Source organism: Aulonocara sp. 'chitande type north' Nkhata Bay, linkage group LG1 (genome assembly GCF_057382095.1).
Source record: "Aulonocara sp. 'chitande type north' Nkhata Bay isolate Kocher_YH1m ecotype deep benthic linkage group LG1, A_spYH_male_GT1.1, whole genome shotgun sequence".
Classification (NCBI taxonomy): Eukaryota; Metazoa; Chordata; class Actinopteri; order Cichliformes; family Cichlidae; genus Aulonocara; species Aulonocara sp. 'chitande type north' Nkhata Bay.
In genome coordinates, this window is record NC_141344.1 from 37,745,789 (window position 1) to 37,765,128 (window position 19,340).

Sequence of the window (19,340 nt, forward strand, 5' to 3'; positions counted from 1 at the left end):
GGTGTCTGGGAGGAGGATGAGTGTCACAGGGAGAGAGCGAGAGAGAAATGAGGCTGGATAATTAGGAAAAGCAGGCGGTATTCCCACAGGGAAAGAGCAGCAAACTCTGCACATGCAGTTATTCGCACCATCCCTCTGTCTCTTTAAGAGCTCCGAGAAGGAGTGTGTGTTCGCTGTGTGTGCGTGTGCGTGGGGGAGGGGTATTGGCTGGGGTGGAACAGTCCTGTAATGAGCAGATTTTAGAGAGAGAGAGAGCAAAAAACAAGAGAGGACAGATGACTTGGTGGAATCGGGACATTACAACAACAATCCAGATTTAGGTGAGCGTTGGCATGGAGAAGACAAAGGGGAAAGGACAGGAATAATATCCGCCTCTGATTTTTGCATCCCTCATCTTCACTGGAGAGAGTCGCCTGGATCCCGGCCGAGCAGAGGAGAGGAAAAGGGGGAAGAAGAGCCGGGGAGATATTCACACTGCTTTATGTCCGCCAAGGCGTGTGTGCAGGGCTGAGTCCGTTTGATTGCTATGGATGTGTGTCTCTGAGCGTTAGCCTGGATTGCCTGTATCCAGGCCATGCTATAGAAAAATATCTTCAACTCCTCCAGTTTTTTTAAACATGGCGTATGAGTGCATCAGTATCCCTGTCCTGTATCCATCCCTGTGAGCTGGTGATGCAGGGATGTGAGGATGCTCTAATGTGTAATTGAGCCAAGCTCGCTCACTTGCTGCCACCGCCGCCACTCTGTGGGCCTGCGGGACTGCTGGAAAAGCCTAGGCCTCGCTTGTCTGGAGCGCCCTGCTGCACGGCCAAGGCGAAGGGCCTGTGAGGTTGCGTGGTGAGCAGGAAGGTGGAGGAGGAAGTGGAGGAGGAGGATGAGAAGCACTCTGAGCCCGCATGCCCATGGGAAGCAGCATGCACGGCAGCTGTGTACGTCACTCCAGACCCATCGCTGAGGCTCGGATTGCTTCTCCGTCATGAGGCAATGCTCCGTGGGCCCTGTCCTGCTGTTTCTAAAACACCCAGCTAGCGTTCCACATACTAAACTAAGCGGAGAGGAAGTTCGAGGCCCTGAACCTGTATGCTACCTGATTTAAACGAGGCCTCCACCCTCCTTGCTCCTTCTGAGTGAAACAGGCCCTTGTTTTTTTCTTTTTCTTGACGTTCTAAGGATTTGCCTAAACCTGTTTCATGCATGTCCACTGGAGGCAGGTTTGACTTTGATGACGGGGGGTCGTACTGCGGGGGGTGGGAGCAGGGTAAGGCCCATGGCCGAGGTGTCTGCACAGGACCCCAGGGTCAGGGTGAGTACGCTGGGGCCTGGAGTCACGGCTTCGAGGTCCTGGGCGTGTACACGTGGCCAAGTGGGAACAGCTATAAGGGCACCTGGGCACAGGGCAAGCGGCATGGCATCGGAGTGGAGACCAAGGGTCGCTGGGAATACAGAGGAGAGTGGACGCAGGGGTTCAAAGGTCGATATGGGCAGCTGGAGAGCACGGCCAGCGGGGCCCGGTACGAGGGGACATGGAGCAATGGGTTGCAGGATGGATATGGCACTGAAACCTATTCTGACGGAGGTAAGGAAGCTAAGAGCAGCTTATATCTACACAGATTTTCAGACCAGGTTAAAGAGCAGCTTGGTCCACTTTAGCTTCTCTGAATAAAACATTCCAGCTTGTTCCACAAACTAATTTTCAAGCTGCAAGTGGAGCAGCTTGCTTACGTTTTCATCTGCTTAGCTCCACTTTATCACATCTCCAATGTAGGTCACATAAATAACGTGTGGCTCACATCTATGAACACAGACAGGTTACTAAAGACTCCTACTGGGCACCACAGCAGAGGCCTAGGTGTTAAAAGGCTATATTTAGGATAATGTGCAATTGTAAAGTATTGATAGTGTACAGTGTGAGCGCAAAGCAGTGCAACGGTACAGCTGTACTCACAAGTTTACTTCCACTCATCATGGGCTCAAATTTCATGGTAAGTTGTGGCTTTTAATGATTTCTTCAAACTCTCCTTTTTCCTCGATTAAACACATTTTTAATGACTTAAAAAAACAAGATTAGGGTTCACAAGTTTAGTTATTTTGGAATTTCTCCAATCCACACAAAGTTACAAATACACTTCCACTAATATTTAGTTTAATGTCCCTTAGCAAATTGTACTTTGCAAAATCGGTAGCATTCATTTAAATTAGTTGTTTTTCTGGCACAGACCTGGCTTTCAAACACTGTCCTCGCTGAGATTGATCCTGTAGGAAGGCCATTCATGAAGCTTCCAAAACCAGTTTTCATGTTTGTTTGTGATCAGTGTCTTGTTGGAACTCCCAATTGTTTTGACTGCCAAGTTGCTGATGTGAGATGAAGTTGCTTGGTAATTCTCCTTTTCTGTTATTGTTCTATCCGCCCCGGAGCATGATGTTACCACCACCATGCTTGACAGTTGGTACAATTTTCTTAGGTTTGAAAGCCTCGCCTTTACTCCTCCAAACATGGCTCCTGTCAATGTGACCAAATGAAAGTGGCTTCAGTGTGAACAGGAACTCTGGTGTTTCAGTTCATGGTAGGCTTGAGCCTTGGTGGTTCCTGGGTTAGCCTTTCAGAATCCCAAAGCCCCAACCTGAACTCTATTGAAAATTTTCGGACTATGTTTGAAAACTGGGTCCTTGCCAGGAAACCAACCACTTGAAACGAACCCTATTAATTGGGCCAAGAAGAGCAGTCAAATATCCAGTCAGAATTGCGCCAGGAGCTTGTTGATGGTTATCAAAAGCATCTGACTGAGGTGCAACTTGCTGAGGGACATTCAAACAATTATTAGTGGGGGTATATGTATTTATTTGAACCTATGTAGATTAGAGCAAACCCAAAAGAAATTCAAATTTGTGCACCCATTTTTTAAAATTTTTGATCATTAAAGACGTGCATTCATTCCAAGTGGGGAAAGCATGGGTCAAACAAATCATTGAAAAAGTTACCATGACATTTACGCCCATGATGACACAAAGTTCTGACCACAACTGTATGACACAGAGAAATCACTACAGAGGGAAATGAAACAATTACAAAGAGACGCTAAAGAGCTGCAAAAAGAAATATACAAAGTAAATTGACCACAGCGAGACACTAAATGATCAAAACAAAACAAAAAATCCACTGGGAAATGAAAATCGGTAAAACAGTGACTCCTACCGACAAAGACACACGAAACCCCCAAAAATCCACAGAGACACAACTTGAAAACAAGGAGACACAAATTGACTTCAAAATGATACAAGGCAGCTACAAAAAGATATAAATTGACTACATAGTGGTGAAAATTGACCTCAAAGAAAAATTTAATCAGTATAAGGAGAAACAAGCTGACTACAAAAACCCCCCACACAAAAACAGAGAATATGAAGAGACAACCAAGAGCCATAAAGTGAGCACTTTTAAAAATGTTTCATCAAGAGATTTTAAAAAATTACTGTGAAAGACCTAAAATGTCAAAATAATGTACAAAAATGTGCAAAAGGACTAAAGAGGACAGAGGACACCAGAAGATATTGTGCTGACTGTCTGCCGGGCTCGCGCTGTGGAGGCTCTCCTGAGCAGCCTTTCTCTGAGATTTTAAGAGAACACAAACAGGCTTTAAAAACAGGACACCTCTAATATTAGAAATTAAGCCATTTTGAGTCGTGACTCCTGTTTAGACACACAGACTTATCAAAACACACCTTCACCCCTCTCCCCAGTGCCATGAAAGTCTCCATGGAAACATTGATACAGCAGGTCAACGTGTCACAAGAGACCAGCTCTCCTGCTCTGATTGGCTCGCTGCCACTGTCATTTCCCTTTATTTCTGACTTTGGGGGGTTGTAATGTAGGCCGTTTGATCACCGATGGTAGCCCGCCTCCGAGCACCCAGATGATGGAGCGAGAGGTCAGTGAGCGATGCAGGTGGAATAAAAGCACTGCGTGTGCGCGTGCGGGCTGAAGGTGGAGATTGTTTACCGGGAGGCGGTGGATCGTTTTTTTTACCGACTCCCTGCACGAGTGTGAAGGCTGCACGGGTTCATACGCCCTATTTTAACTGAAAAAGACTGCGTCACGCGACAGCTCTGCTCCTCTCTTCCGCTCACGTGGGAGACCACCGACAGATGAATATAGCACGCGCGAGCTGACACATTTTCCACAACCCAATAAATGTGCAGGTTTTCTCCATCAAAGACCCCCGCCCCCCAAATAAGACACACACATGAGAGAGGTTTACTGACAGAGCTGCCAACAGAGCAAGTGCTCATTAAAAACCATAACAGCCGCATTTGGCGTCCATAGCAGGCCACGAGCAGCCTCGTGCAAAAGCCGTCCTGTCCTGTTTCAGCACCGCGGACAGCTCCGATACTGAAATCCTTAAAAACCTCACGAAGAGCTCAGAGCTGAGCGGAAACAGCGTCAGAGCAGCGGGACACATGTACTCTGGAACAAAATAAAGATTTAAGACTGCGTGTGGCATTTGGGTGTTTGAAGACATGAGAATTGTCGTGGTCATAACCGAACTCCTCTCTGGGTGTGTTTACTTGAGTAAACTTGTTGTGTATGCACAGCGTTTTGCTCGCTTCATAATCAAAGAAAATGTTTTTTTAATTTATTTATTTTTTCAACATTTGTCACACTAACACATGAAAATAATCTGACACCAACAAGCACAACAATCGTACTATAAAATATTCAATAACATAGACATATTGGGTTTGTTTTTTTCAGTAACAATGCACAGCAACTTAACTGATTATGAAGCATTAATACTGTAACTACTAGCTTTTTTCATCTATATATCTATCCATAGCAAGTCTATCACACTGGACACTGGGCTGCTCTGCTAACATCAAAGGAAAAGAAATGATGTGATGCTCATGGTAGTTGGGTTACTCATGTGTCTCTCCACACATTTAAGGCTAGATTCACAGCGTGTGGTATCCCTCAGCGTCCCCACTGATCTGGAGCCCAAAGCAGTTGTTTGCTTTGCCTAGTGGCAAGCAGCACCTTTTGTATTTTAAAAGCAAATAGGTTAAAAAATGCTGCCCTCTAATCTATTGAGCAGAACTGAGTTCAGCCTATTGGTGGAGCTCTCCTCAGCAGTCCCAGTTTCTTATGTGGTCCCTTAGGAAAATTAATGGTCCTCCCTTGTCTTTGCCAATAGTGGAAATCAATGTTTTGTTTATGTATTGATTTTTGTTTCTTTCATTTTCATTTCACCTAGTTTGAATGAACAAACCCAATATTGGGGGGTTGATATTATTCTAAGAGCAGCTTCTAAGTGCATGTTAGTACCCATATTGGGTGCTAACTCACTCATTGTCACTGGGACATCTATGGCACTGACACAGGCCTATTCTGGAAATGAGCAACAGCTTTCTAGACATGGAAACAGCCAGCTAAAAGCACAGATAGAAAGACCCAGAGACTATTGGTAAATGGCCTGTATTTGTATAGCACTTTTCTAGTCCCTAAGGACCCCAAAGCGCTTTACACAACCAGTCATCCACCCATTCACACACACATCTACACACTGGTGATGGCAAGCTACATTGTAGCCACAGCCACCCTGGGGCGCACTGACAGAGGCGAGGCTGCCGGACACTGGCGCCACCACCAGTAGGCAACATCTGACCACCACCAGTAGGCAACGGGTGAAGTGTCTTGCCCAAGGACACAACGACCGAGACTGTCCAAGCCGGGGCTCAAACCAGCAACCTTCCGATTACAACTCTTGAGCCACGATCGACTCAAGATTGGCCGTATAGAAATGAAATGGACAAAGTCATGTGACCAGACATCACAGACTGATTAGCGACGTCTCATTATGAAGCCCTGAGCTGACCGTTTTCACCACTGCTGTCTTGGTGTTGTGAAGCCAGATGTGATGAGTAAGGAGTAGATGTGACTGCGAAGCAACTTGTGATTGGCAGGTCAGCAGCTAATGAGCATACTCTGGATACCTACCCTCCTTTCTAACTCTAATAATGACCAGAATTTATGAAATGAACTTCATGTGTGCCACGTGGCATGTTTACGTCAGACATTAAATAGAGTTTCTAAACCAAGAGTTAATGAGCCGTTGGTGCAGATAGTGTTTTTGAAGAGAGGACCCAAAAGCAGACACTTGAAGACAGAACTTGATCTTAACAAAAGGCAGGTTGTTTATTAAAGATAGAAGATCAGACAAGGATAGAAAATAAAAGACAAAAGGCAATGAAGGCATATGCTAGACTGGGAAAACCTACTAAGGACAAGACACGTGGAGGAAAGTGAACTGAAGTTCCGGCAAAGGACAAAGGGGAAGTGATGCAATAAATACACAGACTGGTGATTATGAAAGTGGAGAGAGCCGCGAAACTCAAGTGGAACAAATTCAACACAGAGACAAGGGAAGCAAAACTAAACACAAGCACATGACACAAGGACTATCAAAATAAGACAGGAAACACACTGACACTGACAAGCACTCAAGGATTGGTCAGGCTGAATTAATCAGCCACTCTAAAAACTGAATCTCGACTCTTTTTTTCAGTTTTGGACTACTGTGTGTAGAAAACAGGTGACCCATCTTTAATTTTTCTTTCACACACAGAATTTTCAATCCTTAAAATTCACTACTTGCAGTCTTGGTTGTGGCTGGCTTGCTAGGTTGATGACTTTAGCTGTGATCAGAAGCAGCTGGAGCAGTACCTACTAAACCCAATCTGCAACAGAGAACAGACAGCTATTAAAAGGCTGACTGCAACATAAACCTCTCCAGCTTTATAATCAGGAATGAGTCCTACTGTAAGTGAAACTAACACGCTGGTAAGTTTCCTTCCCAGAAACATGAAACTTTAGATTTACTTCACCCTTTGCTCTGATCACCTCAGGGATTTGAGGAGAGGATGCTGACCTCTCCTTAGAGCAGACCTGCTTTGGTTGGAGGCTGCTCTCAGGAGTTTGCCCTCTTCCAGGAGGTCTGGACATCAACTGGAGCTGATTTTTTGTTCTTGGTGTAGACAGAGAGGAGCATAGTGAGAGAGGAGGCTTGACATATATAAACCTTTATGGCTGATTTCAGAGCAACAGCAACCCCCTCGTTGTATCATAATATGCTGGCTTGTCTTCTGCTCACCTCCTCCACCTAAATTGCCAAATCCTCAACAGCTCAGGCATAAAGATTCCTCCACTACAGCTTTTCCTGTTTTTACAGAGTACATATGTGTATTTTCTGCAGACTGGGAGAAGCCAAAAAACAAGTGTTATTTATGGTTTATTTCAAGTGTTTCTATTATTTTAATGCCATTTCACTTTGCTTCAAGTTAGCACTGCTGTGTTTTAAAGATTTTATTCTTGGCAGCGTGTAGTTTTCACACAAAGATGCACAAACACATCACATATTAGATCGGATGCTGAGCAGCCTCCTCACATTATGGAATATTTTCTACACTTCCATCCACATGAGGCAGGGATGGCATTTTTAGACTGACATACAGATGCAAATTAGTATGCAAAGCTCTGGTGTGCTCACAGTGAGTCCAGACACATCTTTGTCAAGCTTTAATTTTATGGCAGATTTATTTGTACCTTGTTGAAAACGTTCATAAACAGTCAACACAGAAACTAAATATATGTGGCATTTCTCAGAAGTGTCAGTGTTGTCATACACGTCACCAGGACTTTTCCTGTTTCAGAATGAAAGACGTTAGTTGCCATTTCTGACAGACAGCTGTGCATTTTCCTGTTGCATTTCTGACTACTTGCTGACAAAAATTAGCAAAATGCTTGGGTAAAAACCCCAATCAATTAAACTGCGACTGCATTCTTTCTAATACCCAGTGGAGGGAAACTACCTTTCCCTTTGACCTTTAACATGACTTTATAGTTTCATCCACTGGTTTCAGGTCATGCTAAACACTGAGCTGTGAGACAGAGCTGGGTGTTATACCGTGTCCTCACTTTTAGCCTCAAGTGCTAACACATGTGAATCGGCCTTAAACACAGAACAACGTTACCTATGAGGCTGATGCACGAGGCGACTGGCTGATTACATTGGAAGGGAATTTGCTTAAATTAACTTAACTCCTAACCCTGTGCTATGTGAGTATGTGAAGTTTGGGGTTTGACATCTTCTGAAAACTTGGCAGTTTGACAATTTAGAAGTGGACGGGAGCCCTCTGACCAGTTCTCAGTAATCCATCCTGTTGTGCCTAAAATTAGCCCTGCACACCAACTTTGCTACTCAGTGAGCACTTTGAGTTTGCAAAGACCTTCCACTGAGTAATGCAAAGACCATTTTGGCAATTACTGTATAACAGTTAGCATACATTAGTGTATTCCTCATGCATGCTACTCTCCTGTTTGGTCCATTGAGAATTCAATTAATGATCTAACTAATGAATGAATTTACACATAGATATTTGGACACTCAAATAAAATGCAGTTCTTATGTCTGACTGGTGTTGTGTCTGTCTGTCTTTCAGGAACCTACCAAGGCCAGTGGCTGGGAGGGATGCGCCACGGCTATGGTGTGCGACAGAGTGTGCCGTACGGCATGGCAGCTGTCATCCTCTTCCCTCTGCGAACATCTATAAACTCTCTCCGCTCTGAGCACAGCCATGGCCCTCCTGCTGTGCTGGAGGATGGCACTGCCACCACGCCTACAGATGGGGTGGTGGCCGGACTGGCTGGGAGCCCAGTGGGCCGGGGTGGGTTTGCTCTTGTGGCACCGAGTGAGGCCGAACGGCAGAGGAAGAGAAAAGGCCGCTTTCGGCAGTCTATCCTAAGTGGCCTGAAGCTTCGGCGCTCTGAGTCCAAAAGTTCTCTAGCCAGTCAGCTCAGCAAGCAGAGCTCCTTCTGCAGCGAGGCCGGCATGAGCACCGTCAGCTCTGCTGCATCTGACATCCACTCCAACACCAGTGAGAGTGAACAGGGCGCTCCTGTGGATGCCACTGTCACTGAGATGTATGCTGGAGAGTGGAGGAGTGACCAGAGAGCTGGCTGGGGCGTGAGCAGGCGCTCAGATGGCCTGCATTATGCAGGCGAATGGGCGGGCAACAAGAGGCACGGATATGGCTGCACCACCTTCCCCGATGGCACCAAGGAGGAGGGAAAATACAAGCAGAATGTGCTGGTGAGCGGAAAACGCAAGAACCTGATCCCCCTGAGGGCCAGTAAAATCCGAGAGAAGGTGGACCGAGCTGTGGAAGCTGCGGAGAAGGCCGCGGACATCGCCAAGCAGAAAGCAGAGATTGCTGTGTCGAGGTTAGATCTTCCAGTATTCTGGTCACCGCTTCGTAGGAATAATTTGAACGTATCTCGTTAGATAGAGCTGGTGACACACCTCTGCGCACCCAGCAAGATTAAGCAACATTAAATCCTCTGAAGTCTAAGACATCACTGGTGACGACCCTCGGTCCAAAGCCTAATCGTCGCCCTTTGTTTGACAAAACTAGCTTTTTTGGAGAAATCATTTTTGATGAGTGTCAGTGTGTTGTACAATAATCATTGTCTTTGTCCCCTGATTACCGGGGGATGATTTCTTTTAAATGAGCTAGCGTTAGACCTCACAAATTTGGGATTCAAATCTGGTCAAATACCTTCCCCAGAGACGTGAATAAAAGAACAAGTGGTATATTACAAACTATGGTGTGCTTTGCATTACTAACCAATTATCTGTTCCTGTGTGGTGGGGTAGTGCTTTATATTGTCTATATTGTTTCATAGGGAGCCACAGCACATATTTAGCCCTTCAAAGGCTAATCAAACTACGTTTTTTTAACTGAAAACTTTTTGAGAGACAGTCATGCATTCTTTTCGATAAAACATATTTTTTGCAGTCTCGTATGAAAGTTTCACTTAGATATTACAAATACCTGGATATTGTTTAGGAGAACATTTTTATTACTTCATAGATACAAAGTAATTTATCTTAAAATACACACACGTTTTGACTTTGCTGTTTCTGCCTGTTCTGTTCAGGATGAGCCACGCTCGTGGGAAGGCAGAGGCTGCAGAAGGTGTGGCGCAGAAAGCCACGGAGGAGTGTCGACTGGCTCGGATAGCTGCCAAAGAGCTTTCACCCTCCTTTCACATCTATGGCAATGGTTAGTAGGTGCACAAGTGTCAGTACATTAAATGTAACAAATGTAGCAAAGCACTATGTGCGAATCAGTCTGTTTACCATTTACCAAAACTAACCAACAGGGTCTGCAGCAAGTAACAGGTAGCTAGATGATGTTAGCTTAAGCTAATTTCACACTTTACATGTTCTTGTTATGATCCTGCTTTCACAAATGAGTTATATGATATGTAGCATGCATAAATAAGAGCTAAATGCTAACTAGCTTAGCTTAGATGAGTGGCCTCCCCCATCTGATGGACGACTGGTTTCTGAGGCCCTGTTGTGAAGCCGCAAAATGAGTGTTTCTCAATATGACCGGTATGACCTCAGATGTGTGCCTGTGCTCACGGAGGTCAAGACAGAAAGACATTTTTCCACAGACCTCTATAGAACTGGAAACCATAAAAAACGCAATTTTAGCATTGCAAAAGGAAAGAAGAAAAAAAGCAGTTTTTTGTAGTAAATGCTGTAAATGAATTTGTCATTTGGCAAATTATGCAGTCAATTAATGGTAGAAATTGACTGCTTAGATATTATGTATATGGTATATTTTATCTCAATTTTAAAGCCATAAACAAACTATTTGTTTATGGAGGCAAAATAATTAACCTATAAAGATAAAACAAAGGTATAACAACCTTTCTATTTGTTTTTTGCCTTCAGGCTTTTCTCTTAGCTTCACTGATTCTATAGTACTCTGTATTTTTTAGATTTTCCACAGAAATTTGTTTGAGATAATTATGAGTCATAGCTAAAGGATTCAAATGCACAAATTTTCTTAAAATCTACATGCAAAAGTACGCCTACTGGAACCTTTACAGATTAATAAAGTAAGTGTGAATTTGCTTTTAAGCGTAGGCCCAGTGTTACACACATTTTAATCTCATAATAAACTACAAAGGATTAGCCTGTAAGAATTCAAATTAAATCAAGTATATTCACTTTCATAATCCTCTCTAAGCTGGCAGCACGAGGCTCCGTTTGTTTGCAGCTCTTCTCCTCCTTTTGTGTGCCGATGACACTCAAACATACTCGCGCTGTAGGCTTTGCTCTGGGTGCCAAATCACCTCACTGGTGCTGTTCTCCTGTTTTCATAGGGCTCGAATGTCAGCGGCCCAAACACCAGGGCACCAAGGACAAAGACCATGAGGTCATCTCCACAGGAACAGACAGTCCGGAGCTGTGCACTCCTGACACCACGCCACCTGTGATAACACCTGATCTCAGCCCCGTGCTGAGCGTACCCACCTCACCTCCCCACAGTCCACTCAAACACACCCATCGCCCCAGGAATGCTTGCTTCATGCGCCAGAGCGCCGTGGACGATCAGGGCGGGGCTGAGATCCAGGTGCTGGTAGAAGGGCGGGGGGTGGATCTGCCGAGGGGCGGGGCTAACAATTGGAGCGACGACATGTATCCGGATCGAGCGTGTAGCAGTCGCTCCACTACGCCCTCCCTTCTGGAAGAGCAGGAGGGACAACTAAATGGCCACGAACAAGCCCCTTTGTCCAACCACAAGCCACGGGAGAAATCCATTTCCAATCACAAGCCCCGGGACCACGCTTCCTCCTACAGAGCCTGGGAGCATTCCTTGTCCAACCAAAAGCTCTCCAAGCACGCCTCTTCCAATCACAAGTCAAGAGACTACTCATCGTCCAATCACAAAACATGGGATCATTCGTCCACCAATCACAAAACCTGCGAGCATGTCTCTTCCAACTACAAGCCACAGGTGCACATTTTATCCAATCACAAGGCCTTGGATCACAACATGTCCAATCACAAGACTTCTGAGCATGCTTCTTCCAATCACAAGCCCCAAGAATATATCTTGTCCAATCACAATGCCAAGGACCACGTCTCTTCTTCTTGTTACAATCCTCGAGAGCATGTCTACTCCAACCACCATCCAAAGCAGCACAACCACTCCAACCACAAGCTTAACGAGCACGCTGTAATCGACCAAAGGCTAGACGGCCACACCGGGGGCTGGACTGCTGAAAGCACCCTTAGGTGGAGCCCCGCCCACTCGCGCCTCACAGAGCAGGACGAGGAGAAGATGAATGACTATACAGTCGACATGAGGCTGCACTGTCCGGACTCGCAGACTTCTCGGGGGCTGGGACAAGAGTCCCCGGCCCCCAAGAACAACAGGCTGCGATCCAGAAGCCTTCGACCGGTCAGAGAAGGATCCATGGACTCTGTACAGATGCTGGACAACCTGAATGTGGGGGCAGAGCTGGAGGAGTGGCCACTGCACAGGGACCTCACCCTCTCCCCACCTCTAAAGTCTCAGCCCATCACTCTGGAGCAGGAAGGAGAGCAATTCACCCTCAAATCAAACTCAGTGAGTCTGCAGTGCTCTGTCAGGCTAACAGTTCATTTTTTAACACATAATAACATAATGTTTGCTGTTACCACAACACACTGATAAAAAAAAAAAAGAAAAAGAGCTGTGTGATAAGACCTACATATTTCAGTTAAATGCAACAAAACTAGTGTAGAGTTAATATTTAAAGGAAGAGCTATGTGTTTACCAAAACTTCACGTTTTAGTCACAGTGCCTCAATGATAAAAATCTAATGATTTTTCAGATTAAAAGACTTTTAGTTCACAAAATGCCAAGATGTATTAGACAGGAAATTTTAAAACAACTCAAGAAAAATCATTTTTCTCAGTGTTAGACGACAGTGGGATATGAAAGTCACTGCTGAATCATCAGCACAGCAGATAAACGTCTGTCTTGAAATTATTAAGAGCATAAAAAGAAGACGATTGGACTTCCTGAAGTTTTTTGGAGACGTTTCACTTCCTTTCTAGCTTTTCAAGCTCTTAAGACTCGGGGTGACCGAGAACCTGCACAGACGCCTGTGTTGGAAAATATCTATCACTGTGATAAGAATCAAAGGTACGAAACTATCACAATTAACTCCACAATGTTACATTTTCAATTTTTACACTGAACAAAGGAACTTTCAATGGACAGATTACTGATCCAAGAGCTTCCCTAAAACTGCTAACATGTGGTGTTACTGCATGCAGAGATTCAAAAATGCAACAATCGAAAAAAACAGCATCTCAACAAAAAGGTATAAACTAACCAAAAGATTCCTAAAACAATTACGGAAAGACTCAAAACGAGCACAAAGTGAAACTGAATGCTCACAGATTCACAAAACAACAAAAGGAAATGAAAAAAAAATAACTCAAAAGGATCTCAAGACTGAAAAATGTCTGAAAACAACTACAAAGATTCTGTATGAAGGCAAAATATGAATACTCTCAAAACCAAAACAAAAAGGGGTAAACCACCTTCAGCTGACTCAGGTCTGTAGCTGTGAGATTAGCTAAGAAACTCCTGGGTCTAGCCTAAAATTTTCCCACTACACAATTCAAAAGTCCATCACCACAAAGGGTCTAAAATGGAACCGAAATCCAGAAGTGCTCTGGTTTTAGAAGTATTTCCTCATTTCTGTTCCCATATAAATGCATTCTTTACACAGTGTCTTCAGTACAAGACTTTCCTGCATCAGTCATGGTGGACGATTGTAAGAATGACACCAAGGAGCCAGAGTCTGTAATGTGTCCACTAGATGACACACTCGTTGTTATTGCCTTCTTATTCCATAGGTAGACGTGGACACGTGTGGGGTGGGCATTATCATGAGGAAGTTGTGTTTACAAAAATCATGAATTTTACATGTAGTTTGCACCAGTGCGGTCTAAGCGTGCCCTGTGATGGGCCAAAGTTGTCTGGTGATCAGTACATAGTTAACTTTGTTAACAAGCCTTAAAATAATCAGCATAACATCAAGTTACCAAGTATTCTTTTTGAGTTTCACAAAAACACTTCGGTATTAGGGTATTACTTTTGTAATTCTTCAAATTTCAGGTTTTTTTGGGCGGGGTTTTCTTCTTCCTCTTACAGAGTGCATGCTTACATAAGATAGTTTAGGATGTTAACTTTCAACAGATGTTAGGAAAACCATAAACACAACTAGTTGAAGAATAAGTAACTAAACCTCCTTGTGTTTTGAGTGTATGTAGGAAAAAAAAAGTTAAGTCACTGCGGACTCCTCTGTGGGCTGGCAACAACATGGACCTTCATTTTCACTCCCGAGGCATAATATACTGACGATTGGTCACCTAGTGTAAAATGTTACGCTTTGGGAGTGAGAACGTGCTGTCACTTTATGTCACTCGGACCCAAGCAGACTCACGGACGCAGAAAATATAATCGAGACTCACATCTGTTACGTTATTTTGCCCAGTTATTGTGCTCTTTAAGGCACCTGAGCAGAAAGTGCAGCCCAACTCTAACCTCTAACCTGTTTGTTGATAGCCTGGTGGGTTACTCAGATGTCCATTGTTAAATCTTGACCAGAGTCTGAGTGTCTGTGTTTGTGTTTCCACTGAGATCGTTGGTGCTGTAACTGGACTAATTGCTTTTTTCTCTCTTCTCTTGTCTCCTAGGGCTCCAGCTCTATTCTGGTGGTTATGGTCATTTTACTCAATATTGGAGTAGCCATTCTTTTCATTCACTTCTTTATTTAAGCTTATACAGGTATGATCTACTAAGACTTATTGATAACTACGGTATATTATATGATTACTTAATGAGATGGACGTTCTGTCTATTCGACTGGAGCCCGCAGCCCGAGTGAAGGACACAGCAGAGCCTTTCTATTGTTGCTACTGTCTTTTTCACCTCTGTTGAAGCCCATTTCAGTTTCTACAAACACACCATTTCTTTTCAAATGCTTATTTTGACTTTCATTCGATATAACTTCCATAGAACGTCCACATGATAAAAGGCGGTTGAATTAGAGTCACGAGAAAGAAAGAAAATGCAGCTTTAGACGAGCGTGTTGTTTCGGGCTCACGTGCACGGATGCCCGTCGCTGACAGATCAGTGGACTGGAGATGGCACAGGCAGCGTTGCCCATTTTTTAAAATCAGTCTAGAAAAGAATATAGCAACCCATGTTCCTGGTTATCATGAGAAACACACCCAGTCCTAAGCCCCCTTTTGCCTTTGAACCTTTTTCCTTTCCTTCAAATCCATCAGTCTCTATTCGCACTATGCGCTACAGAACTATGCTGCAAGAGTAGATCCATTTTAAAGGGCTCCGTCATTATTCTTTTCTCTTTTTCCCCTCTACTACATAAACACGCAACCATTGCATGAGGCTGTGTGAGATTTTAAAAAGTGCATTTTTCTATCCCTTTAACATCACTGTTCTGTCTTCATTTGTGCGCACTTCATCCTGATGGTCACCTCTCGATTGTCAGACACTTCACATTCAACCAAAATCACAGAGTATGACCAAATCATATTTGATTTGCGAAATCAAATGCCAGCGACCAACACATGCCAAGCCCTCCTGGTCTAATCCGAGAGGAACTTTCTGAATTCATTACAAGTAAAGTGGAACCACATAAACACACGTTTGCGTGCATAATAAACCGAACAAAAAGCAAAAGAAAAAAAAACACATTTAACTGCTGACATACTGAGGAGGTATCAGCCTTGCCCCTTTGTACAGCCTTGAGACTGTTATGTTATAATCACTAATTCTAATATATAAGTGTATGTGTCATTATTCTTCAACTTTGTTACTTTTTGCAGTTTGCAAGACAGAGAGAATGCTGAGTGCCTCGTATTTATTCATTTTGGTTCTCAAATTGATTTAAAAGCCAACCCGAGATCAAACACCCCACACGGGCAGGCTAAGAGGAGACAAATAACCTTGAAAATTAAAAAAAGCGATCCCCATCCTTCGGCCCTCCACACAATCAGCCCTTCCCTCTTCACCCTGAAATGGCATGCACTGTTTTGTCTCTCTCTCCCAGTCGCCCCTTTTGGACCAGTCGAAAAGGGAAAAATGGGGTTTCTACGGTGTCATTTCCAGAAAACTGTTTTTTTTTTTTTGAGACCGGATGAGATTTTTGTTTCCAGCATGTTTGTTTAGCCTGCTCAATCTGGTGTCAGTTTGTGAATTTCTCCCTCTTGTCTCTCTTATCCAGCAACACAAGGCTACGTGAGACATGGAGAGCAGTGTAAAATAAACGCTAGCTTTTAACTCTCAGTGGATACTGAAATGTCCCGAGTTTATGAATGATATAAAAGAAACTCTCTGCTACTGTATGTTTTATACTTCGCACCCAGTGGCATCATCATGTTGTGACATCATTGCATGCCCGAGCATGCTCTTTCTTACTCTTTGGTTTATGAGGTTGTTTCAAAGTTAATGTGGAGAAAATAATGAAATGTTTGAAATTAAAGAGCTTGGTGTGGTTATTACTGAAAGTAATTTCATCTACAGCCCATACTACAGCCAGTACAGACTACATGTTGAGCAGGAAGTCTAAAAGCTATCTGCCCTGCACTTTATGTCAAACTCATTTTACATGGTTTTACACATACAGCCCTCTTTGGCCTTATGTGAAGTGGACCAGTGCAACGTCCCTTTCTGTCAGTATATAAGAAAAAGAAGTGCAACTTTCCCATGTGGTAAAGAAAGACTGCTGTAATATATGAACGCAATCTGTCAACATGACTCTTTGGACTTAAATTGGAAGGACTAAATGTGTAAAATATAGAAATATATCACTTAATTGTTTTGGTGTCGTATCAATGGCCATAGGGAGGCCTTTAACTGTAGGAAAAGCTCTAAAACGTGTGAAAATACAGTTAAAAGTCTAACATGTCCACATTTTCCGAAGCCATCCATTGAGCCAGATTGGAGTCTTTGCTGGCCCAAATCTGGCCCCCTGGCCTTATGTTTGACGCCCCATTACTAAAATTCCAGTTCCTCCAGTGGCCACCTATAGACAATCCCCATAGACATGAATGTTAAAATGCCCAACTTTACAGCAGAAAAAAACATGTTTAGAGTCTAGAACAGTGTCAGTCTATAGAGTTCATATCCTCATCAATGCCAACTGCGTGTGGGGCAATTTAAGGATAACTCACCTCTTTAAAGAATATTACAGCTGTAACCTTTGGCATGGCTGCTCTGACAAGTTGGTGTATTTTGTCTGACTACTAAAAGACCAACACGTTCTCCTTAATGCCATGTTATGCACAAAGTGTCCTCTGGTGTTGTTGTCCTGATGCAACTGCTGCAGCATTATTGTCTGCCATGAGAAGTCTTCTCCATTTCTGAGCCCACGGTTGGACCTTAGAGGTGAAGCAGTGAATTAAGCTGCAGGTATAAAAACTTATATAAGCCTTTGGTTTAAATTTGATTGAGAGACGCTTTTATTTTTTCACTTTTACTTACTACTTTGCTACGGCTGGGGAAACCTGCAGTCAGATGAGACTGAAGTAGTCACACAGATGAGTGACGAAACATTTCTCCCACTTAAAACACTCCAGATGAACAGAATCTGCTTTTTGAGGTACTACTTTAACTTTGCTCATCTGTTAGCAAGAGCTTTGTTAGGCTTAGCCATTAAAAGGTAAGTGGTTAAGTTTAAGAGAAGACCAGATTCTAGTGTAAAATGCACTGTCATACAACAGTAACACTTTTGAAAGTGTCAAATTGAAACAGCCAAATTTGTCATGCCCTGGGGATGCAAATGGGCTGAAAAGACACTGAAGAATCAGTGTTACAGTTTATTGATTGAGTTTTAAGCTTTTGTATTTTTATATTTTTTTCTAGTTAATATTAACATTCCATTAATATGACAGTAAGTAATGCTAGTTGGGTTAGTTAGCTAGCTAGTCTGATAACCTCCCAACTCAACCCGCTCATCCAAATGTGGTGAAAGAAAAATGCAACCAAATTCCATAGTTCAAAGCTGTAGGAGCACAGGTGGTGATATTTATTATACAATTGGTGAAATATAATGGAAAACCCAGCATTTAACAGAACCATTAGCCTATACGGCTATCCAGTTTGCTATCACTGTATTGGATCAGTTAAAGTAAAAAGGTCATATGATAATGGTGGGTGATATAATAAAAAGTTTTTAAAACAATGATTTTGAATAATAATGAGCTCAAAGTCAGTACAAAAAATGTTAAGTCTAAAGCTCCAGCAACACTTATCTTTATGTGGAGCAAGTTTTTGTTTTGTATTTGGCCCAAATGAAGCTTATGCAGCCTATTTATTTAATTTAATTTAATTTAATTTTACTTATTCAGTTTTTTAAATTACATTTTGCTATGAAAATGTTAAATAACTGATTAATTGAAACAGGGAATAGTCTGTGAAAATACATTATATAAGGCACAAACAGTTTGTGTTGTTCTAACAGACTTGAACGTTAATAATTGGTGTGTCCACTTTGAGGCTTCGCCACAGTCTGAACCTGAAACCTCTCCAGTTATTTCTTTTAGTTGTCTTCAGGAATATTTCTCAAGTCTTTCTGATGTACATTCGAAGCATTCGTATTTGGATGCTGGTCGACTCTTGTCAGGAACCCCCCCAAAACAACCAAATTCCATAGCTCAAGGCTTCAAAGCTCCCACACCGCTTCCACGGTGTTGAAGGACGGGTGGCTGAAATGACACAGTCTCCATCATGTTTTATAGAAGGTGGAGACAGTCATACCTCTCTCCTGACCTCCTCTAAACAATGTAATGATTTAAATTAAAAGTTGGATTCCTCACTCCACAAAACCTATTGCCAACAATTTCCAGTCCAGTTCTTATATAATGTGGCATAACTCACTCTTTTCTTGCCACTTCACTTCCTTCAGATTGCTTCCTGACAGCCATGCTTCCAGTGAGCCGCCTATATCCAAAGAAACAGTTTGAAAAGTGCTTAAGGAAGCTGAAGCCCATGTTAAAAAGTCTGCCACCTTTGAACTAAAATACATGATCTTTTTCAGTTTTGATAAAAGGACACTATGGGCTCAAAATGTGGTCATAAATATTTTGTACTTGTAAATCAGTTTCGTATGTGTAAAAAGAATTTGTGTGTGCGTAACAAAGATTTGTGCGTGTAAAAAAGATTTGTATGTGTAAAAAGAATTTGTGTGTGTTTAAAAAAGATTTGTATGTGTAAAAAAGATTTGTGTGTGTAAAAAAGATTTGTGCGTGGACTTAGCCAAAAAAAAACCCTGCAAGTTACAAGTACGAATTTTGACCCTATTTTTCTTCCTTTCATTTGATTGGTCAATGTCATGTCAATCACAAATGTAACAATCCAATCAGAGAACAGATGGGTTTGGCTGTCAGAGGGGCGCTTTTTTGAACTGC

General features: G+C 42.9%; 1 protein-coding gene across 2 annotated transcripts; it reads left to right on the forward strand.

Annotated features, from left to right (window-relative positions):
* The first annotated feature begins 203 nt into the window (after positions 1 to 203).
* On the forward strand, positions 204 to 16,414 carry jph3a (junctophilin 3a). 2 transcript variants are annotated; one of them, XM_086295086.1, is made up of 5 exons: positions 204 to 1,576; positions 8,491 to 9,271; positions 9,989 to 10,113; positions 11,228 to 12,477; positions 14,604 to 16,414. In XM_086295086.1, exons 1-5 carry the CDS (start codon positions 1,195 to 1,197, stop codon positions 14,682 to 14,684), a joined length of 2,619 nt encoding a protein of 872 aa, XP_086151212.1. In that variant the 5' UTR covers positions 204 to 1,194; the 3' UTR covers positions 14,685 to 16,414. The 2 variants fall into 2 exon arrangements, with proteins under 2 accessions (XP_086151212.1, XP_086151203.1); XM_086295077.1 differs by lacking the exon at positions 14,604 to 16,414 and having other exon boundaries at positions 11,228 to 14,594.
* The last annotated feature ends 2,926 nt before the right edge of the window (positions 16,415 to 19,340 follow it).

Coding starts and splice junctions, on each gene's coding strand:
- jph3a (XM_086295077.1), top strand. CDS start 1,195: ATGTCCACTGGAGGCAGGTTTGACTTTGATGACGGGGGGTCGTACTGC. Junction 9,272..9,988: donor GCAGAGATTGCTGTGTCGAG/GTTAGATCTTCC, acceptor TGTTCTGTTCAG/GATGAGCCACGCTCGTGGGA. Junction 10,114..11,227: donor CTTTCACATCTATGGCAATG/GTTAGTAGGTGC, acceptor CTGTTTTCATAG/GGCTCGAATGTCAGCGGCCC.